This window comes from Macroventuria anomochaeta (assembly GCF_010093625.1).
Source record: "Macroventuria anomochaeta strain CBS 525.71 unplaced genomic scaffold BU25scaffold_17, whole genome shotgun sequence".
Lineage (NCBI taxonomy): Eukaryota > Fungi > Ascomycota > Dothideomycetes > Pleosporales > Didymellaceae > Macroventuria > Macroventuria anomochaeta.
The window spans coordinates 410,119-432,786 of NW_022985378.1; the positions used below are offsets into that span (position 1 = coordinate 410,119).

General features: G+C 53.6%; 7 protein-coding genes across 7 annotated transcripts; 3 read left to right on the forward strand and 4 right to left on the reverse strand.

The window, feature by feature from the left end:
• Nucleotides 1-75: 75 nt before the first annotated feature.
• Nucleotides 76-3,409, reverse strand: BU25DRAFT_440176 (uncharacterized protein). Its single transcript, XM_033709155.1, has 3 exons — nt 2,972-3,409; nt 672-2,820; nt 76-622 (listed from the first exon to the last, which is right to left on the reverse strand). Exons 1-3 carry the CDS (start codon nt 3,105-3,107, stop codon nt 478-480), a joined length of 2,430 nt encoding a protein of 809 aa, XP_033561598.1. The 5' UTR covers nt 3,108-3,409; the 3' UTR covers nt 76-477.
• BU25DRAFT_63152 (uncharacterized protein) lies at nt 3,153-3,495 on the reverse strand. Its single transcript, XM_033711983.1, has one exon. The coding sequence runs from the start codon at nt 3,449-3,451 to the stop codon at nt 3,188-3,190; it is 264 nt and encodes an 87-aa protein (XP_033561599.1). The 5' UTR covers nt 3,452-3,495; the 3' UTR covers nt 3,153-3,187.
• Nucleotides 3,496-3,748: 253 nt separating this feature from the next.
• On the reverse strand, nt 3,749-4,230 carry BU25DRAFT_63171 (uncharacterized protein). The gene has a single exon (XM_033711984.1). The coding sequence runs from the start codon at nt 4,078-4,080 to the stop codon at nt 3,784-3,786; it is 297 nt and encodes a 98-aa protein (XP_033561600.1). The 5' UTR covers nt 4,081-4,230; the 3' UTR covers nt 3,749-3,783.
• A 1,832-nt stretch (nt 4,231-6,062) lies between these two features.
• On the forward strand, nt 6,063-10,368 carry BU25DRAFT_440177 (ras GEF). The gene is made up of 4 exons (XM_033709156.1): nt 6,063-9,305; nt 9,356-9,572; nt 9,621-9,891; nt 9,960-10,368. The coding sequence occupies exons 1-4, from the start codon at nt 6,384-6,386 to the stop codon at nt 9,985-9,987; spliced, it is 3,438 nt and encodes a 1,145-aa protein (XP_033561601.1). The 5' UTR covers nt 6,063-6,383; the 3' UTR covers nt 9,988-10,368.
• Nucleotides 10,369-11,229: 861 nt separating this feature from the next.
• Nucleotides 11,230-13,106, forward strand: BU25DRAFT_63218 (glycoside hydrolase family 16 protein). The gene is made up of 3 exons (XM_033711985.1): nt 11,230-11,518; nt 11,634-12,055; nt 12,105-13,106. Exons 1-3 carry the CDS (start codon nt 11,461-11,463, stop codon nt 12,750-12,752), a joined length of 1,128 nt encoding a protein of 375 aa, XP_033561602.1. The 5' UTR covers nt 11,230-11,460; the 3' UTR covers nt 12,753-13,106.
• A 3,030-nt stretch (nt 13,107-16,136) lies between these two features.
• BU25DRAFT_411017 (uncharacterized protein) lies at nt 16,137-16,956 on the reverse strand. The gene has a single exon (XM_033706443.1). The coding sequence runs from the start codon at nt 16,752-16,754 to the stop codon at nt 16,161-16,163; it is 594 nt and encodes a 197-aa protein (XP_033561603.1). The 5' UTR covers nt 16,755-16,956; the 3' UTR covers nt 16,137-16,160.
• Nucleotides 16,957-18,140: 1,184 nt separating this feature from the next.
• Nucleotides 18,141-18,836, forward strand: BU25DRAFT_341500 (uncharacterized protein; the record flags this gene model as incomplete). The annotated part of the gene is made up of 1 exon (XM_033702871.1): nt 18,141-18,836. One exon carries the CDS (start codon nt 18,141-18,143, stop codon nt 18,834-18,836), a length of 696 nt encoding a protein of 231 aa, XP_033561604.1.
• Nucleotides 18,837-22,668: the final 3,832 nt, after the last annotated feature.

Genomic DNA, 22,668 nt, shown 5'->3' on the forward strand with positions numbered 1-22,668 from the left:
TGCGTCATCAATCTACTACCTAAGTACCCTCCTTCCTCCGTCGCCGTGAAGACAATAAGCAGGTACGTGTGGTATATGCAGAAGGAAACCCATGCCAGCCGTAACAGATAGGAAACAAGAATATAAAAACAGGTATTATCGGAATGCAGCCGAGGCAGCTCGCAGCCAGACCGAGTTGAACCGAAACGCACTTGGGGCCAGCCTCCAAACTAGTCCAGAAAGCCAATGGGTATGAGCGAGAGGAAAGATATTAGAGGGATGTCAGAACGAAAAGAGCTTGAGCTCGAGTGTGTATGGACTGGACCAGACCGCCCCAATGCGCCATCTTGCCTCGATCTGAAGAAAGCAAATAACAGAATGACACCGAACTCCATGCCCTGCCTCCCGGATGCAGAAAGATGACGAGATGAGAGAAGATGACTGCAACAATCTAGCAAAGAGATGAAAGAGAAGAAAGGAGATGTCGTTAAACGTGGCCTAGTAAGCCATTTGCATCTCGAGAACTTGAACGGCGCCGGCTGCTAATGGCGAGGCAGATCCGGACCTAGAGGACATTGCGTCTTCGTAGCCGACAAGGGCTTGCGAGTGGAGTTTGAAGGCCTCGCCCATGAGCTTGGTGATACTGTGGTTCGTTAGCGTTGAGTTCTGCTCTTAAGAAAGGAACAACTTACCCCCACACAACCACTTCGTCAATCATGCTTCCCCACAAGCGTGCAACAGTGGAGCTCAGCTTAGCGCCGTACACATCGACAGAGTCGTCATCGAACAAGTTGCGCAACTTGTTGTACATGGCCAGCTCTTCTTCGTTCGCGGGCTCTTCGTCGTGTTCCAGACGGTAGAGCCAGAGTGTGAGGATCACCACAAGATCCATCCCGGCGAGCGGGTGCTCAATGCTCCAGTTAGTAGCGGAAGTACGTGCAACCCAGCGGATGCCTTGCACAGCTGCTACCTCGATGCAATCGAAGCACTCCTGGATGACTTTGATCATCTCCTGTGAGCGCTGAACCTTGTCGCGCGCATTGGTCATGGCCGCTGCGACTTCGTAAGAGTCGTGGTAGCGGAGAGCCTCCTGGATGGACTTCAAGTCGACGACAAGACGAGCTCGTGTGTTACGGTACAGCGCCATAGCGTTGAAGATCAAGGGGTGGCCCTTGTGAGGCGCGCTCAGACGAACCACAACAGTCTCTGGCTCGCACAGATCAAGTGACTTCTCCCATGTCTCGAGCGCCAGGCGAAGCTTGTACTCAGTAACAACATCTTGCAGGGCTTCTGGGCTGCGCTTGTGATACCACACCTCCAGGAACAAGGCGTTGATCATGACACGAGTTGCGAACGCGCTGTAACGGGCAGTCTCACCCTGGAACAAGTTATCGTGTGCCTGGCGGAAAGTGATGATCTTCGATGTGGCAAGGGCCTCGCGCCACACCTCCTCGTCATCACCACCCATGGTCCAAAGCGACTCTGAAGACGGCAGCTCCAGTGTGTCGAATTCGTTGAAGCCCATGGCTGGTGTGTGGTTGTAGGTCAAAGTGAGGAGACCAAAGAAGATGTACACTGCGTAGTATGTGCGGCGACATTGCTCGTCCTCAATCCACTCCTGGTGGCTTGGCTGAGCACCTTCGCGAGCTTCAGAGCGGATCTTCAGTTCGTAACGATTTCCTGCGACCATATTCGCAAGAAGACTTTTGATCGAGCAAGCCCACTCGAGACCCTTTGGATCGCCGCTCCAACTGGAGAACTGCATGTTCAACAAAGTGCTCTGCATAGTCCACAACGGGCATTTGCGCGAGCTGAAGTTCTCCTTGTTCTGCAAGAACTGGTTGACAAGGACCTTGGAGCCAATGTGCAGCATGTAGGCCTGATCCTGGTCGAAGATGTACAGGGCACCGATCGAAAGCACAGCTAATAGCAGAGGCGCAGCTACTTCAGTTGGGTGAAAAGTTGCTGGGTGCAGGAAGGGCAGGTGGTGGTGGAAGAGGTCGAAGTACGTCTTGAGCAGGCGGTTCAGCGTGTTCAAGCTGGGCAAGTGGAAGGTATCCAGAAGCGCGTTCTCGCTGTCGTACTGCTTGATGTTCTCGTAGACCTTGCGGCACTGCTCCTCAGACTCGAGCTGAGGCGCACTTGTCATGGTCAATGCCTGGCTAGGCCCTGGAGATTTCCGGTAGTCGACTGGCGAAACGGGACCAAGCATGGACGGGTACGGCGACAGAGGGTTGGGTGTGCCGAGATTGTTCTCGCTCATCGAGGGGAAGGTGGGCGCAAGGGCTGTGTTTCCTGACATGGTGCGCTCCATCATGGGCGCCAGGTGGTTATGCGCATGGAAGGCGGAGTGTGTCTTCTGCTGCGACTCAGGCTCGGGCTGGGGCACCATCGAGTCGCGCCACGGCATCTGCGGCAGCATGTTCTGACCGGGCGCTGTGTAGGGCACCTGTGGTACCGAGGGCTCCATGTGCTGGGGACCCGTGGGCGAAATGACAGGCTCTGGGTGCTGGTCGAGGACCATCTCGGGCTCCTGGCTGGCCATGGCCTTGTGGTGGAAGTCGGTCATCAGCATGGCGGCGGTCTCGATGTCGACGTCGACCACGCCGTCCTCGCTGGCCTCGAGCTGGTCGAGCACGGTTGTGTCGAGGGGCAGCGCGCCCTTGGAGGGGCCGGGTGTGGCGGCATCCTGCGTCTTGTTGCTGATGCGGCGCTTCTGCTCGCTGGGGAGAGGCGCGCCGCCGTCTTTGGCATGGACGGTGCGGTCGTGGCGCAGGAGCAGGTCGCGACGCACGAAGGTGCTGCGGCACTTGAGGCACTTGAAGGGGCGTTCTTTGGTGTCTGCGGTGAGGGGCAGTTAGCAACAGCAACACCGTGAGCGCCTTCCCCGCAGCGCGACCACCGCGCGAAGTCCCGCATCAGTAAACAGCTACCCCGCTCTCCAAACACAGAGCTCCATCAAGCACGGTCGCGACAATGAGAGATGACTTACGGGAGCGCTCGTGGCGACTGCGGTGCTCGCTCCTGCTGAAGGCGCGGTTGCAGAACTGGCACTTGTACTTCTTCTCCGGCTGGCCGGGCTTGCGTGCGGCGGCGGGCGCGGCGTTGGAGGCCATCGCAGCAGGCATGTGTTATTGATAGTGGGCGGCAGGCAGTCTCTCAGAACCCTAGACGGGGAGATGGCTCGAATGCCGGGCGCGCGTGGGCGTTAAAGCGTGGTGATGGCTATGGTGAAGCTGGCGTGTCCCTCTCTCATTCCGCGCAATGTGCATAAAAATGGCGATACAGCACCGGTAATGGCCGGTGGACGAAGAATGTAGGGCGGTGACAGCACCAGATGGCTGCGCGCGTAATGGAAGAATGGTGGTGGAGGATGGGATGGATGCTCCAGGCGCTGCGTGATGGCGGAATCCAGGAGGGTAAAAGCAAGAGGGGTGACCTGTGAGGCTACCGCATGTCCTGGCCTGTGCATTTTGGAGCGCCCCTCTGGAGCTTGCCCTCGACCAGCCACCCCATGATCGTGGAATTATTACGCCGCGGATACAAGCGCTAGGCGAAGTGGAACGGGGCCTGTCAATGCCATCTTACATCATGTCAAAGGTTGATGGCAATATTAGATGGTTTGACAGGTGCAATGCAGTATCGTTGCCTTCCTCCAGCAGCTGCTATCGACCACCAACCATGAAATTCAAGCTCTACAACCACTCCCTACTGAACATTCTGCAACTCCTTTAAGATCGCCTACACCCATCACGAACGATGCCACAAGCTCCGGTAATTTCTCTAGCATGGCCCAGACTTGCTTCACAACTGGACTCGATTGCCCGTCGCAGCCCACGGTCCAATTGTTTTTCCTTCGCGGCCTGATTTGAGCATGGTTGCGCCGTACCACATGCTTTCAACGGCGGTCTCTACCCGTCGTCCACTCGTCGCACAGCACAAAGAAAAAGCGGTAAGGAACCTCGAACTGCTTTTACCTGTTGCAGTTGTAGTTCGCACGTTGCCAGCGTTCGGATGCATGGGCGCGCTCACCGCCTCACGTGTTGCTGCATCAATACTGACATAGCAGGTCAATAATACACACGAGACACATGCTTTCATCCCTCCAGGCCTGTCATTCGATGACGACGGCGCAGAAAAGGGGCAGCCCTTCCTACAGACAATGACGCCAGGACAGCCTTCTAGCTTTCACCAACACACGTTGCAGCTACGAGTAATTTCGAGGCGACCGGGGCGATCGCCGGCTCGCTGACTTGTTCCTGGAAATCTATCCATTCCATCGGGCTAGGAAGCCGCTCCCCGGACCCACTTGGTGACTTAGTACCGGTCCTGCCAGAAAGCAGAGGCCTGCAGAAACTCAATTGCAGCTTGGAAGTCGTGTTCGTGTCCAGCGTTTGGCAAATGGCGCGGTCACTTCGACGAGTCGATGTATCGCGCAATGAGACGTCGACAGAAACTCACGTCAGTAACCGTGGAGGACACCACAATTGTGTAATGCCCCGCCAGCCCGCCTGCGTCCGTTGGATCGGAGATGGTCAGGATCCCTATGTAGCTCTGGATGGAGTGACCCGCAGTCTAAACGCTAAACAGGTCGCTAAGGACTGACAAGTCGTTGCTCTTCACCGTCACTCCATGTGTGCTCCCGAGACGAACCTCTGGCAAGTCTCAACCCCCCTCATATCAATGCCCCTCCAAACAATCAATGTGCCCCTCTATCATAGTGCTCTGTTCACGAGGGGTTCTGCCTATCACCATCAGCCCACGCGCTAGAATGTCTCTAGAAGAAAAGGAATGCGTCGACTTCCTGTGGAAATGGTTACGGATCGCTGCCGCGTTGCCGTGGGCTCGGTACCGCCGCGAAATTGGTATTCGAGCAGACGAACGAATGGCAGAACTCGTTGGGTAGATTAAACACTGGCCGCTGCGCGATGACATGCCGTTCTGGCCTGCAGTTGACGCACTCCCACGTGCGACCTGCAGCTTGTGCGCAGCATATCGCCAAACAACGCTGCCTCAACAGTCTTGCAATTCTTTCTGCTCAACTAAAAGGCCATGCATGTGAATGGGTTTCTGGTGTTGGTCGACTCGGACGCTAGTCTGACCCATAAAACCAGCGTCGCAGACTTTAGACAGCACTCTGCCGCCTTCCACGCGACGAGCTATGCAAGAAGTGGATTGGCGCTGGTTTGGTAACTTCCCTCCGAGCTTTCATCGGGGCCTTTTGTATCGGGAGTTCTCGTCGGTTGTCAGTGTGGAAGGTCGTCCCACAAACACTCACACCTCTCAACTGGAGTGCAACATTTGAGGGTACCACCATGAAATCGTTGCATGAGACTTACGAACATTGCTGAAGACCTCTGAGACAAGGCGCAGGATCGCCTCAAGTATACTCGACCTCACGCATGTTGCAGGCAAAACACTCATACAGTCCTCGCACATGGAACGTCAGACATTCAGGACGAGTGTAGTGGTACAAACAAGACCGTTGCACAGTCCTCGATACTTCGGCAGCCGTACGGTTCCGGAAGGCATTTCCTGGGCTTTCGTTTCATGGTGGGCATCCATGAAGTTGAGCGAGTCAAGCAGCGTTCTAGACGAATTCCTAGGTACCTCGATGCCCCACCCTCCTTCATCAGCCAAACATTCGGCTTCACAAGCAGTCATTTTCCGACTGAGACATGGTGGGGGTCGCACCCACAATATTGGCTGCTGCCGTTTGTCAGATGTAATTTGGAATGGAGCCGTCGGTTGATTGCAAAGTCAATGAACGACAGCGCAGCCCATTCAGGGTTTTTGAACATCTGCGCCGCAGCTGTGAGAGCTGTCCAGCTCCCCAGCTGTTTCTACAACCTGCAGAGGCTGCCCACAGCCGACAGCGTATATAGACGTGTGAATAGGGGTGTGAGGTTTGAAGCAAGGCAATTCCGGGTGTGTCAATGCCAACGCAAATGTGGAGGATGCACCTTGACACACGCCCGTACCAAAAACACGTGATCGGTTGACCGCTCAGCAACACGACGGCTCCGCGACCCGCTTCCTGGTGTAGCATTTTCTCTGGCTCAGACTCAGTCCTCATCTTTGTACCTCACCTGGAGCTGAACGCCCGTTGTGAGAGCTCATTCGCTACGTCGCTCTCGTTAGGCGCGAATGTGAGGGCTCTAATTCGCATGCCGCCTCTAGCCCAATTGCGTCCCCTCCCTGAGCCGTAAGACCACAGACGTGGAACCTCTGCACACCTGGAGTCTACTGTGATCCCAGAGCAGACTGCCTGCTGCTCGCCTCCTGTTGCCGCTCCCCGCACCACGCCGCAGCTGAGGGAAGGCCGCGCCTGGAGTCAGAGCGACGTTGCTGCCTTCCCATCCCCGCCTTGACGAGACGGAAGGGTCGCGCCTGCCGCCGCAACCATGAACGGCTACAGTGGCACCATCACGCCCGGGGGCATGTACGTGAAGGCGCTCTACGACTACGATGCCGACGATCGCACGAGCTTGAGCTTCCGCCAGGGCGACATCATTCAGGTCATCACGCAGCTGGAGAGCGGATGGTGGGACGGGGTGATCAACGGTGTTCGCGGCTGGTTCCCGAGCAATTATTGCACCGTCGTGCAGCGGTCGAGCGAGAATGTCGAGGACGACAGGAATGGCGCGGAGCCGGTCGACGATCACGATACCCAGTCGCTGGACGATACCGACTACACCAACTCTGACACTGAGTCGATCAGCGGGAACGACACGATACTGCCCATCGAGCGCCACAACGAGAACAACAATGCCAGCAGCAAAGAGGAGGAGGCCGCGTTCTGGATACCTCAGGCGACGCCAGACGGCAGGCTCTTCTACTTCAACACCCTGACAGGGGTCAGTACCATGGAACTGCCTCTAGAATCCCCTGCTGCAAACGAGAGCGGACCCCGCGACCGCGTGAACGTCTTCATACCAGAATCGTCAAGGCCGCCGGCTGAGCTGCTCGCCTCTGGCACAATGTACGATACCGACGATGAGACGTCAGCCTCAGACTTCGAAGGACACGGCATCAAGGGCTCATATGGAAGGAAACGGCTGTCAAGTGGAGTTTCACCAGCAACTTCTACGGAGTCTATGAACCAGGGTCTAGCACCAAGATCCTACGATGCGAACGGCACAAGCTTCTCAGGCGCTGCTATACCACCGATTGGCACCACAGCTACGTCCTTCGCGAACAGCCCTCCAACTGGAGGACCATCGACATCTGCGCAGTCACGAAAGTTCTACGATGATGTGAACCCAGTGCCCTTGACATGGAATAGGATGGTGGAGGACATGCGCCGAGCCATCGAGCGCTACCGCGAGGCCATCAACAATAGCGACCGGTCTGAGTTTGTCAAGAGGGCAGAAGATATCTCTGATCACTTGCGATTACTGCTCGCTGCAGGCTCTGGAACCACTGACAATCACTCTGGAAATCCTTCAATCATATCTACTAACAAGGCTCTGTACCCACATTTCCGAGAGACAATGTCGAGATTCTCTAAGCTGGTCCTCTCCTCTCACATCGCTGCGTCTGATTTCCCACCGCCAGACTCATACACAAAGTGCTTGAAAGAGGCGGATGGTGTCCTGAATGGCGTTTACGGCTTTGTCGAGGTAGCTCGTCAACAGTGTGGAGAAGATATTCCTCGCTTGGTACCTGGCTTCATCGTCGGTAGCGGCGTTAGTGGGAATTGGCACAACAATGGAGCGGACTTACGAGACAGCAACGGCATCTCATCCTTCATGGAGGACGAATTCGAACCTCCTGTTGAACCTACCGTAAAGCTGGACTCTCGCGTACTCGAAAGATTGGAGGATATCAAGCGACTCATTGTATCGAGTGTCCGTCGATTGGACGAGCAATGTGTTGTTCGTGACAAGGTGGTCTCGCGCCAAAGACACCAGTTGGTTGGCGATCACATTTGCACCGCTGGAGGAAAGGTCCTCGAAGTGTGCCGGCCATGGCTATCCACGATCGAATCGATCAACCTCTCCTCGACAAGCTCGACTATGCCAGAACAGCAACTAAGCGAATTCAGCATACAGAAGCAGAAGGTGTACGACGTGGTTTCAGAGCTAGTAATCGCGTGTCAAGGCGTTGCAGCACCGCTGGGCGACGAGTGGGCCGAACTGCGTGGCGACTCCCTCGAGGATCGAATCAACGCCGTTCGAGCTGTCTCGAGAGATCTCGAAACCATCGTTGCCCAACAGTACGGACTCTTGCAGAATTTATCAGAAGCAGTCCCCCTCTCAGACATCACCGTTCGCACTGACTCTCGGAGATTCACCGACACAGACTCCGAGCTCGCGGCTTCGCATGCTCGAGGACCTTCAGCGACGCTAAGGCCATTGCTGAAGGATGTGCCCCAATCCAAAACATACAGTGAAGGCACTGCACTGGACGAGAACAAGATCGACTCGATACAGCCTCCAAGAAACAACAAGAAGCTGAAGGACTTCTTCGGCGAAGTACCTGTCATTCCGCAGACCACTGTCGAGGAGATTCCGGAGTACTTGAAGCTCGACCACGAAGGAGAAATCTCCTATGATCATAAGGTCACTCCACCACAGCTACGCGGCGGTACATTGGCAGGTCTTGTGGAGCAACTGACGCGCCACGACCGTCTTGATCCAGCATTCAACAACACATTCCTTCTCACATATCGATCGTTTACTACGGCATCTGAGCTTTTTGAAATGCTGGTCAAGCGGTGGAGCATACAGCCGCCTCACGGCCTAGCCAAAGAGGACTACCAGACATGGGTGGACAGGAAGCAGAAGCCTATTCGATTCCGTGTGGTGAACATTCTCAAGAGTTGGTTTGACAACTATTGGATGGAAGGCAACGACGAGGAGGCACGGATATTGATCCAAAGAGTGTACAACTTCGCAAAGGACCACGTTGCGACAACTAGCACACCTGGTGCCGCCCCCCTAATGACCTCTGTCGAGCAACGTTCTCGTGGCCCAGATATGCCAACGAAACGACTCGTACTCACGCTCAGCGCCCAGACGCCACAGCCAATTCTACCAAAACACATGAAGAAGCTGAAGTTCTTGGACATTGACGCCACAGAGTTTGCGCGCCAGCTGACTATCATCGAATCGAAACTTTATGGCAAGATCCGACCGACAGAGTGCTTGAACAAGACATGGCAAAAGAAGTTAGCACCCGGCGAGCCGGACCCAGCTGCAAATGTGAAGGCGTTGATTCTCCACTCTAATCAGTTGACGAACTGGGTGGCGCAAATGATCCTGACCCAGCAGGACGTCAAGCGCAGAGTGATAGTCATCAAACACTTCGTCAATGTCGCCGATGTAAGTTGAGCAACGGCGTTTACACCGTTCTTTTGGCTAACATACCCCAGAAATGTCGATCATTGAACAACTTCTCGACATTGACATCAATCATCTCAGCCCTGGGAACTGCGCCAATCCACCGTCTGAACCGGACATGGAGCGCAGTGAACCAGCGGTCAATGGGTGTCCTGGAGAGCATGCGCAAACTCATGGGCAGCACCAGAAATTTCGCGGAGTATCGAGACACACTTCACAGGGCGAACCCGCCTTGTATACCTTTCTTCGGTTAGTGTGCAGCAACTGTAACACCCGGAACCTGGCTGACTAGTCTAGGTGTCTACCTTACTGATCTGACGTTCATCGAAGACGGCATCCCTTCACTGATCAAGAAAACGAACCTGATCAATTTCGCCAAGCGCGCAAAGACCGCCGAGGTAATCCGCGACATTCAGCAGTACCAAAACGTGCCGTACCCACTGCAGCCTGTGCCTGATCTGCAGGACTACATTTTGACAAATATGCAATCTGCAGGCGATGTGCACGAAATGTACGAGATGAGTTTATCCGTTGAGCCGCGCGAGCGCGAAGACGAGAAGATTGCAAGGTACGTGAGAAGCCAATACATTCCATGCTATACCCTCGGGTGCGAGACGCGTTACTAACGACAGGCAGACTTCTCTCCGAGTCTGGATTCCTGTGATGATACCCCACGAAGCGTTTGATCTATCGATCTTGGATGATGGCGATGGCGTTGGGTCACATTTTGGCTACGATATACGATTGAGGCGCTCGTTTTCTGGCGCGCAGGCGAATATTACTCAGTACTGTGTTGCATTTTTGGCATTGGAAAACGAACCGCGTACGGTTTGCTCGTCTATTGTTCTCGCTATTGATATTATTTCTAGAAGCTGCGTGGATGTTTACGAGGCTGTCTAGTTCGAGTTGCCGATTATTGAGAACGAACGTTTGCGGCGGCGGCTGGCGGTGTGCGCGGATGGGTGGCCTCATAAGGGTTTTTACGAGACTTTACAATGCTGGCTTCCTTCACCCCTCGTGTTGCCATAGGACGAGGCAAACGATGATCGTTCTAGGAAAGGGGACGAATCGCAGCCGTGTATCCTAATTTATGCGCGCTTGTTGCGTAAAGCTGCCGTTGCTGTGAAGAGTGTGGCCTTACAGGAGGCGGGCCTGCCAAGGAACGTTCATGCTGCCTACCTATTGCAGTACGATGATTTGGTTTCAAGGTGTAATTTTCCCGGGGTCGGTTATGAGGGGCCTGCATTTCGTGCAGCTGGCGTCCAGTGACCTGCTTATGCACCCTGGCACCAGGCCGTTGCACTTGCGGCGGACGCGGCAGAGGCTGGCGAGGCGCACCCACCCAGGCCGCATTGGGCGTGCGGCACCCGCTTCTGTAGCTCTCGTGACGAAGGATTCTCGTCGTGCTGTGTGGTTTTGCAGGGGGTGTTTCTGCGATTGCAACGTCGTGTTCTTTCCAAGATCGCTTCCCCAGAAGTTGTGCTGTCAGCGCCGCGCTCCGATTTGACAGCCAAGGGTGCTCCTTGGATGCTCTTGGGCATCCCTAGTCAGCGCAAACTGATCCCTTGCTGCTGGCCATTCAGGGAGGCGGCGGTCGTGTGAGGCCGTTGGCCCTCTGCGGTTGCAGTGCTCGTGTCGTTCCCCTCCCGCTTGAGGGGCTATCAATGCTATCATGCATCTCGAGTCTCTGGCGATGGCTGCTGCTGTGATACGCCAACCTCCGGAGATAACCAGCTGGTCCACAGCCTTCACTTTCGGCCATCTCGATGGCCCTTCCTTGCAGCGCTCGTCTGCTCACACTGACAGGTGATTCCCACCGCGCCGGCGCACCAACGCTCTGGGTTCTCCACAAAAATTCGTATGGTGATTTCGGCGCCTTTCGCACGGCGATCCTTCTAAGAGAAAAAACGGCAGCGCTCAGACCCTGCTCGTGACTGGCTGCTCGTACAGTAATTGCCAGATTGGAACCTTGCACCGCCGCTGCCCTGTCCAGCACGGCGCCGTGCCTGGCTGCTTTTGTACCAAAGCCCTCCCACTCCTCTTTACAAACCTCTTTGCGCTCGTTCGGTTTGCCCACCAGTAACCAGATCCTCCTCACCCTAGTCGCTCACTGCAACATACGCCTAATCACATAATCATGTTTCACTCCGCAATGGGCGCCATGCCCTGGCTGCTGCTTGCCATGTCTCGCTTCGGTAAGTTTGCAATTGGTAATGGAGGTGGTAGACCTCTTTATTCAGTCTCACCGCGGGCACCCGTGTGTTCCCGGCTTTGTCTACACTCAGACATACTGACCATGCGCGCTTACAGCCAACGCCGCCTGTGAATGCGGATACTCGCTTAACCAGACAACCGACTCCAACTATGCCATCTTTACAGAATTAATGGAGAATGACTTCCTACATATGGACACAGACAACATCACCGAGTACGGATGGAGGCCGCAAGTCTACAATGTCTCAGTCCCCGCCAACAATCAGAGGATAGCGTATGGGAAGGAGTTCAGCATGGGCAACATCGTTCCCAATCCTCTCAAGAACTCGAAAAAGTGGTCTGGCGAGGCTGATCATGGTGGTGATGCCGGTTTGGAGTTGTGGGTGAGCGGCGACCATTCGCATGGATTTGTCAATGGGTCAGAAGTTGTCTCAGTTAGGGACGACATCCTCCTTGGATCTTTCCGTGTTGGCATGAAGCTTTCGAACTCGTCTGGCACATGTGGTGCTTTCTTCTTCGTAAGAGACAGTTATTGTCGCATATCAAGACACTGCTAATTGTCTACAGTACTACAACAACTCGCAAGAAATCGACATGGAGTTCCTTTCGAATGAGTTTAACAGCACAGGAGGTGCCGTTAACCTGGTACTGCAATCGCCGGAATCTGTTGCCCACGGAAACGACGCTGCCGGCACCTCCACCTACAAGGTTGCGCCTCTGCCCTTCCAGCCCGATGGCATGTTCCACGAGTACCGCTTCGACTGGACCGCTGACCGCGTTGCCTTCTACGTTGATGGCGATTTTCTCTGGGAAATGACCGAGCAAATCCCTACCGAGGGTGGCGGCATCTTCTTCAACCACTGGAGCAATGGTGACCCTAAGTGGTCTGCTGGGCCCCCTGACACCGACACTGTCATGACCTTGTCTTACGTGAAGGGATACTTCAACTCTACCGATACGGACCGCTCGCAAAACGCCTACAAGAAGCGCTGCCCAAAATTCGACCCGGCCAAGGTCTGCCCAATTCCAGCGCAAACAACGCCTCCGGATGCTTCGCAAGGCACAGATGGAGCGAAAACATATTTCTTTTCGCAACAAGACGACATGACACCAGGCCAGATCACCTACCATAGCGGCGCAACACTCTTCGGCGCACCAGCGGTTTCAATACTAGTCCCCTTATTGGTCACTCTCTTCAGCTGGACGCTAGCATAGTAGTGCCGCTGAAGCACCGTATAATCAACCACTGAACATTACCACACTGTTCCCGCACTTCTTTATCGCGACAACCATACACGACCGAGGTTCTCCAAGAAGTCTTCGAGACGCGGCATTATGAGCGCATGACTTGGGCGATGGCGTTTCTGGATACCTTGCATCGCACTACCTTTTGGACTACCCAACACTCTTTCTTTACTACACGACTACTACACATCTTCTTGCCGGACGCGCTGACCGCTCCAATCACCTGCTGGACCACTCCTTTGGATACCGACCGTTTCGTGGCGCGAGTGCTGCCCGCGCCGTAGTGTTTACTTTACTTCCACGCTTTTCTTGTGCATAGACTTTGATACAGGGCTTGGTACGCCAGCCTCTTTTTACACCTTCTCTTGAGTCCGGCGGGCTTTGCTGCTCCGCCCTTCTTCTTCTTCTGAATACGACCCCGGTATAGATATTATGGGGCACAGGCTTGAGATTTCTTGGGGAACGACGGGGTTTCTTGGTTTGGGAAGGGATTTGATACCACCCGCACTGCCGCTCACGGCCGCTTTTGTCACAGTATTGCATTGTAGTGGCTGCGTTTCAAGAGGGATAGATTGAAGGCTTAGGACTGCTGCGGTGATTCCGTAGTCTGGTCACCAGCCAGAACAAAAACACATTTCAAAACAACTATCACGATCTATGGAGAATTTGAGGCGTGCATGAGTGAGTTTTCCACTGGGTCCCAAGCCTTGTCCAATGATGCCCAGCCTTGGCGCCTTACTCGGAGACGGCTCGTGCGCCAGCGCCAGACAGGCCAGACAGCAGACGCCAGAACGCGAGATGCCGAGGGCCAGTCAAACTTTACGCTCAACAGTGCATCTCGCGGGCATCTACAGAGGTATGGAGCTTCTTCCGCAACGACAAGTGCCAAAAGGACCCGCATGCATGAACAACTCGTAGATCTGAGAATTGCTGATTCCGATTACAGGGGCATGAGGAATTGCCGGTATCTAGGAAGCAAGACGGTATGGCGCCGTTGTCACTAGACTGAGTATCGTTCCATGTTTGTTGTCAGATATGACGTTGTTGGACGTTGTGTTGCTATTTACTCTCGCTTTCTTCCATTGTTTTGTGGGTTTTGTAAGCTACGGGACACTGCGATCCCCTGCACTTTAGAGCGGCAAGTCGCGGGTCTTCGGCTAGCAGTTTATGCGGCGCCAACGCAGGTACTAGTGGGCGCACTCTTGTACCTGCGCTGCGCTTGGCCAGGGTGGACTCATCTAACCGATAAGAAGCATGCCTGGGATGCCCACACAGATGGGAGCGCGAGTATCCATAGGAGCGGTCTGAGCGCCAATAGCCAAGTCTCGTGATAGCGGAGTCTGCGGTCTTCGCGAGGAGTCGTGGGGACGAGTATTTTTGGAGTGGCATTACGAGCACGCACACCAGCACCAGCGCTGGGCGTGGAAACGGCAGCTATTGGACCCTTTTCTTTTCTTGATTGTCTTTTTGGGTGTGGAGTGCGTGGGCTTGGGAGCTGAACGCGTGTTTGGTGATCAAGTCATGATGTATAATCGGTGGAGGCGCAAGTGCGCTGCAGTCAGCAAAAATTTCCCGACCGAGAGGGGTTCAAATTACGAGGCGGATCTTAGGTAAAAGGTGGCAAGGCTACTACAACACCACCTTCGATCGCCGAATCTTTATTTGCGCAGGCTGCCGCGATTCTTTAGTGGTCCTGCATGCAAGACTGGTGCATTTTGTAGACTGCTGGCTGAAGAGTGATTGAAACTCTGATTAGCTTGCATAGCTAGCACGACCTTAGCATTCAGCATTTGAGGAGCTGGGCATTACACCTGCACTACGGTCGAATGAACGTTGGTTTGCGTAGGAAGATACGAAATGCAAGACTTCCTTCCGCGAAGGCCATTGTTCTTGGCCAGATGCATCTGCGCATGCAATCCCCTCTCCTGCGAAACCAAACACCACTGCTGCCTGCAAAATCACGCCTGCCGGGTTCATCAGTCCACCGGACATTGCCGTACTATCAGTCCTCTCGGTCCATAAACTCGAATCGATAGTCCACCGTATTCCCAATTGCTAAGCAGCCGCTCCATTCTTCACCCTGTCGTTGACAATAGCTAAGCTTCGCCGGCGCCACGCTAGTCTCCTCTCTTTACTCATCTCAGTAGCACAAGCGAGGGCGAGACATGCTTGATTTCTCGCACCAGTGGAGCCGACGCTGCAGCATCGATACCACTGCGACCGTAGGGCGAATGCAAGGCTTCCCGATGTGTAGCTGGGTGCATTCAATAGACTGCAGAAATGCGGATCTAGAGGTCAGCAAGTACATGCAAGGCAGGATTGACCGAAAGTGTGGTTGTGAGCAAGAGGTAAGGGAGGAAGGTCAGGCTGGAGAGTGGAATGGAAGGTCTGACTGGATGATGGCTGCTGAATGCTTGTCCAGCCTCTTGAGCTCCTACATTCGACTTGATGCTCCTGAAGCATGCAAGGCGAGAGCTCATTGAGAGGTTGTTGATTGTTAACCGAAGCTCCGCAGACTGCCGTTCGTCATTGCTGATCATGTAGCACCAACGACGATCACATCGCGGGGTCGTGCATTGTCTGAACGGTGAGAGCAGCGAAGTGATGGTACGCATATCTAGAGGAAGCTGCCTTTGTATCGAGTTGTTGAGGAGTCGCTGCTGACTAGGGAAGACCTTCTGCCAACGCAGCAATGGGCAGACATTGCACAGTAGAACTACTGGTGGTCGTGGAAAGAGCATCACGGAGCAGCTGCCTTGTTCATGGTGATTGCGCTTTCCATCACTGTCTCGGCTTCTCTGATAAACTTTCAACGCCTACAAGATTGCTTTCTCTGCTTCATCACTTTCACTTCAGTCACTCTTTGCCTGTTTTTGGTCTGCATTGCCTTTCGTCCGTTGTCTTTTTGGAACATTCAATTTCCAGTACCCAAACCATCAACATCGCTCAGCCAGCAGTGACACCTACCTTAACCTTGAGTGGTGTAACAACAAAGACAATCCATAAACTTCGTCCCGAACTCGTTGAGCTGGCTGTCTGCTCCTACTTCAGCAACTAGTGAAAGTCGCAGCGTTATCTTGGCTGCATTGCGACAGAGCTCGGCCTGGCGCTCCCGACTGTTGAAGAGGTGCAGACTGACTCAACCTTGGGCTTGACAATCCCCGGCCGCCATGCATGTTTACGCTTTTGCTGCAGTCGTTATCGCAGTACTCACGACCGGCAGTCCTGCAGATCGCAATGTACTGTCAGCTCTTGCACCACATACGCTGACCATACGCGCACCGGTTCCAGGATCCACACCAACTTCAGTCCGTCCAACGCCACCTTCAGTACCTCCAATTATCAAGGATATTCTCGAGTGAGTTGTTAGACCCAGGCTCATACCGAGATCAGATAGCCTAAATTGACGTTCTTGCTAGACTTCGTCAGGCACCAGGCTTCGCGCCTGTTGCAGCACCTCCACTTGAGATTGTAGTGCCGGCTGCACCTGCAGCACTCCCTCCAGCCGTCGCGCCGCCAGCTCCTGCACCAGCTGTACCGGCTGCAGCCATACCACCGGCCAATCAAGCTGCCCCCCCGGCTCCAGCCGCGGTTTCTGCGCCCCCTCTTCCTGCAACGACTACGATCCCTCTCCCTCGACTTGTCACCGGTGACGACTTTGGGACCGTCCAATGGGTCGAGACGCACATTGGTACAATTCGTACTTGGGTGCCGAAGACCTATACTTTTCACTTCGAAGCTATGTCGCAAGCTCCACTGCCGGGTGTAGGATCGATCGGCATGGGAACGTTGACGGGCAAGACTGGGCAAACGCAGACAATCTATATGGTAGTAGGCGCGGCGCCGACTCTCGTAGTCGACTCGAGGAAGGTTATCGTTGCTGCTGTGGCAGTCGGTATCGCAGGTCTCCTGGCGTGAGTAGGTCGAAGACGCAGGAGGGCCCAAAAACCCACGTACGACTTTATGAAGCATTTAGGACGAAGGCAACATAACTCGCAAAAACCAAAACCACGGACTGATCAACGAGGGCAGAAGACCTCAAATTACATGACTGGCATCATTTAACGAGCATGCGCACATACTACGGGAGCACACTACCGTGTTGCATATAGCAAAGACATGTACAGATAGTAAGCCATACTCCCTCAATAGAAAAGTAAGCAATGACAGCAAGGTAACAGCGAATCCAAATTATCCTTGACATGTGAAGTGTATCAACTGACCTGACAAGAAAAAGTTGCTCGCAAGTTTCCTTCGATCGCGCCAAACTGAGGAATCTCGGAGATAACGAGTATCACACCACTGTACCACTGAGGCTGTGCGATAAGACACATTCTGTTGAGTGTATGACGTGCAACGTGAAACATACCCACAGACAGCTCACCTGCTCGCGAACCGAATCGAAAGAGGACTTCACTGATGTCGGTGGGATGTTTTGTGAGCGTTGGTGGTTTTAGGCTATTGTCAGTTCAAGCCTCCTGAGGAAGAACCCCGCTTTTCGATTTGGCCAGCCTCGCCAGCCAACGATCAGCTGTGCGCGTACAAAGAGCCCAATGGACGCATGCAGCTTGAGGCTGATAAAAGACAGGGTCAAAGAATGAGGCTCAGCTATAAGGTTGCATGTTGCGGCGGGTGTACTGACGCCCCGGGATTTGTGGCGCGACCTTCACACTTCCGCTATCTGGTGATCAGCCCGATGACGAAATTGGTTTGGGCTGTTGCGTGAACAGCACGATTTCATAACGTGATATCAACGGTGCTCGTTGCACCAACGCTCCCATATATAGTACGTTGAAGGTGAGGACGTTGTCTCCAGCAACATCAGTAAACACATACAACATTCGATCAATCGACCTCACGCCAACATCCGACCGAGGTGCTTTACCTGATTCGGGTTGACCTACGACATCATCGATACAGCGGTGTAGAGTATATGTATACATATCCTCCAACCCCCATCTTCATCAGACCATCATTCCCATCGATACAATCGACACCCGCATCATCAAAAGACGCAACTCCATCTATATCACCACCTGAGAGTCCCAGCCAAGTAGCACCGCATTTGGAACGAAGCAAGTCTGCCGAAGCCACTCCATTGACCTCAAGTTCACTTGAACACGAAACACCTGAAGTCCAGCAAGCATGGCAACAGCATACTATCTCGCCGCCCATGGCGCCCACTTCCCCCTGGTACACACAGAGCAGGAGCAACCTTCAAGCCCTCCGTCTACACATCCCGTGCTCGGCGTACAATACCAAACACCACTTGTACCTGCAACAACACCAGCCAAAATGGAACGCGCAGACAGCGTCATCTCGAACGCCCAACTCAGCGCAACAGCCAGGGACCACGCAATGAATGGACAGCTGGAAAGCCCGCTTTTCCGCTTACCCGCCGAATTGCGCAACCAGATCTACGAAGACCTGCTGTGCGCCAACACGCCAACGAAACTATCAGACCTGGCAAACGCAGCCAGACTTCCCGTTCCCGCATCCACGCACCCAGCGATTCTGGCAACGTGTAAGCGGATCCACTCCGAAGCAAAAGATCTCCTATACACAACACATGTCTTCCACGCACACCCGAGTCTCCTCACGGCCTTGCCGCATCTCATGACAACCTCCAAACCCGTCCTGTACCCCACCGTGCTCAGCAAGATCAAGCGCTGGCAATTGACGGTGAGGCTGGACACTGACCCAAGGTTTACTGCCGCGCAGGCCACAATCGCATTCTCCGGCGCCGAGTTCCTCGAGCTGAAAGTCTGGCAGAGCACGTTCGACGGGTGCGACGCCGCCGTGCTCAAGCTCTTTACAGGCGTGCGGGGCGTCAAGTTCTGTAGGGTGAAGGGGAGTGTGGAGGAGGGGCTTGCGCGGTGGTTGGAGGGGAGGATGATGAGTCCGCTGGAACAGCGTGGAGAGATACAGTGGTGTGAGTGTCAGGGCGAGAGGTATGCGAGGTGTGAGGGGTGCGAGAGGAGGGTCAGGTTGAGTGGGAATGGGGCGGGGGTGTGGGTGGAGGAGGGGGATGTTTGGAGATTTGGGAATCGTTAGGGGGATTTAGGCTGAGATGTACGCACAAGGACTTTGGCACGAAGTTGAGTGGTACGTGTCTTCAACACTCACCCCTATATATCGCTAGAGGCTGCAAGATCTCAGGGTTGAAAACACACTCCAGTAGAGTAGGCTATCTCCCGAAGTTCATATTTTCCAGCCCCCTTTTGATCCTTCGATCGGGTGGTGCAAATTAGTGAAACGGAGCATTTTCGAAGACGTGAAGCCCTCCACGCTGGTTTTACGCAACGGCCAGTTTTGACCAGTTTTTCCTGGTCGATGCGGTACTCAATCAATACTTCGGACCCAGGCAAACCACCTCATATATAAGCCCCACGACTTAACAATGGCGGTGTAGGCGGCAGGAGGAGAGGGGAATGCAGGCTGAGAGGTACACAGAGGGACCTTGATGCGAGGCCAAGTAGGACGCGTTTTCAAGCCTCACTCACATATGGCCATACGTAACTACCGAGTCCACTGGCACCAACCCTAGGTCGGTTGGTGTTCGATGATGGCGGCCGCTACCTGGGAATACGTTGGCGTGCGCGACCCGGAAATGGGGAGGCTAAGGGATGATGAGAAGTCGAAGGAGGATGGAGAACTTGGCGAGGCTTGTAATAATGGCAGATATAAAACGGCGGGTGAAGAGTCGGGATGAAGAGTCAGATTTAGAGCGTGATTGAGTGGGGGTTTTGTAGGAATTCAGCGATGGAGTGCTGACCTTGTGAAGACTATGGACGCTTCTTGCGTTTTTTGTGAATACGAGAGGGATATCGGTATCGAGTTTTACAGCTCAGACTACGCGTGAATGATTGATTGGTTTAACGTCCTATCTGAGTCTAAGACTATGGAAGACGATCTGTGAGATTACGCGTGAAGTTAGTATGCCCATACGAAACATATAGCGTGGAAGGTCCACAGTGGTCGGTCGTTGCATTGATCTACAAGTTCAGTCGAAAGCCTGCACATATCTGTTCATATCATGCAGCGTCTAGCCATTGACGCACTAGTGGAGGAGATTGCTGCGAGGAAGCTCGTGGCAGATCTGCGGATAGGCCAGGTATGGCTTGTGGATAGCGGGGCGAGCGCATAGTCGTTGTAGACCGGAACAACCCAGATACGATATGTCCTGCGTGCGTCTGATCAAGTGAGGAGTGATGGCTTCATCAACACCAACTTTGCAGTGCATCTCAGCCCTTTCCGGCAAAATTGACAAAGCGGAAGCGTGAACATACCGAGTGTCGGGATTCCTTTGCAATGTAGACCCTCTTGTTAGAGCTTGGGTGTCAGCTGAGAGGCCTAAAGATACGGGGTTACCTATGGGAGTATAGAATAGGAATGACGCCTGTTCCACATGTGTGTATACTTTTGTTGAGATGTAAGGCTGCTGTAGACAACACTGCAAAATAGCTGTAGTCGTCCAGTGACGCAGATGTGAACCTGATCTGCACCGCGAAATTGATACCTCGCAGGTGCATGCTTGCTGCAGATCCTCAGCAGAGGCGAGATACTCCGGTTAGCTTGGGGTTGCACAGACTTAACGGTTTGTAGGACAGGTTGACCTAGAACCAGCGCCTGCTGCAAGTGCGGAGGTTCGAAAGATTATCGAAGTGAAGCGGTCCAAGGTTTCTGCAGCAGCTGCCAGGGATGCTTACTTCGAGGACCGTGTCGGTGCTTCGCAAGTCCGGAGTGCCGATGTTTGTTCGTAACTTTCCTGCGGTAAGACTCAGAAACTGGTGGTGGTAGCAGAAGGCAGAAGGAAGGGGAGCCGATGTCACTCCATACTCCTATTGACTAGTCCAAAAGTGTCCTTGTGCTGGTTGCTCTTCGTAGCACAGGCAGGTGCTAGCCTCTCTTTCTCCACCAAACAGCAAATGTATACAAAAGTAAACAGCGAAGGCCGACTATATCCGCCATGTGGCCGATATCTTGCATGGTTAGCTGAACCAGTCACCGCTGTCAATTGCTCACCAACGCTCCTGGATGCTTGAGCAGGTCTAGACTACGAAGGGATCAATATGCATTGAGAAAGGTTGCGCATGCAACTGAGCACCAACCGAATGGACTTGGCCTTGGAAATTTAGAGTTTCGAGCTCCAAAAGATCTGGTAAAGTTGAGAGGTACATTGACAAGTCTCTCTGACGTACAGTGTCTGTGCGCGTGATGCGCACCTTCGCGTGATGCGCACCCCAAGCACTTTTCTGAGTATAGCAAAATGAGGCTGTACAGCCACCCATAAAGGCAATTATTGTGAGAAAAGTTGGTAGAGTAATGTATTAATGTATACAAAAGTATCCTGTGAAGGATTAATTATATAGAGTTGCGGTGCGGCCGCTGCAGGTGGTGTGGATGCAAGGTATTGGTGCAGGCAGCGGTGCACCACCTGCACTTTGCGCACCTGCAACACGACGCTTCTTTGCTGCAGTTGCTGAAGGAGCTTTTGAAGCTTTGCGCTTGCCTCTATTAGGCAACTGGGGGGCTTTTTGAGCGTTGCAAGCTTCTTTATCCTTGCATCTTTGCTCTTTGCGGGCATTGATTGCCGCACGCTCCTCAGCACGTTGTCGGTCACGCTCTTCCTTCTCCACTGCACGACGCGCCCGCTTTGCATCATCTTCCTGCTGTTTCAGTATACGGAGGCGCTCTTCACGCTGCTTTTTAGCTACTTTTTCTGCGTCCTGTTGTTGTTGATACTTCTCAAAAGCTTTCTCACGAGCATCGGCTTCACGCTTTGATGAAGGTGACCACCACTTTGCTCCGCCAGGCCGATTAGGGTCGCGAAACATCAGCGGCAGCGCTTTCTGCTTATCCTTGACCTTCTCCTTCTCTTGTAGCGCTGTTTTTGCACCCTCTAGCTGATGTTGGAGCAGCGAATTCTGAACAGAAAGGTGGTGGATGTATTGCTTCAGCTCCTCTACAGCAACAATGTCATTCTGCTTAACTGCAATGCGAAGCAGCGACTTTGCTTTGAGCCACGGTGGCTCTCTGGAGTGAATTGATAGCGTAGTTTGCAGTGGAGGTGTTGATGGAGGAGCAGGTGTTGCTGGCTTGAATTTTGAGAGTACTTTGTCAGCGTTTTGTGGGAAGAGACCTGTTGCTTCGAAGCTCTTCTCCACCAATGTTTTGGTAAAAGTTTGCACCCAAGCCTCCCAGAATAAGGGGAAGAAGTCGCTCTTCTTCAATGGCAGCCATCCCTGCACCTTCTGGGTACGTTTATCAAGGGCTTTGGTGTAGTTGTGGCTCAATGGAGCAAAGCACACTACGTCGAGCGGCTGCAATCGATGGGTACTGTGTGGCGGGAAGATGAGCAAAAGTATCTTGTTTTTATCGCAATAGTTGATGAAATCCTTTGTAACGTGGCTACCGTGCCCATCAATGATCAATAACCGCCACTTTCTGCGGTTTTTGGGCTTTGTGTAGCGATCAAAGACTTGGTGAAGCCATGTTAAACCAAGGTCGTTGTTTGTCCAGCCATTTGGTGATGTAGTGAAGTGTACTGAGTGCTTTCTTGGCTCAATTGAGCTTACCCAGGAGCTCTGTATAGCTTGGCCAGCGGCCGCGTAGATGATGCCTGGAGGTAAGACGCTCCCATCAGCACAACAACAAGCCAGAAGAGTTACCCACTCTCTGTTGCCATCGTGGAGTGACTGCCTGTACTGCTTCAAGCCATGGAGACGCTTATCAAACACCCTCTTGCTCTTATGTGTGACACCAATCGCAAAGCCCTTCTCATCCATATTGTAGCACTGCTCAGGCTCCAGCTCATATTCAGCAATCTTTCTGTGCACAAGTTCAAAATAGAAGCGATATTTGTAGTATGAATCAGCTTTGTGGC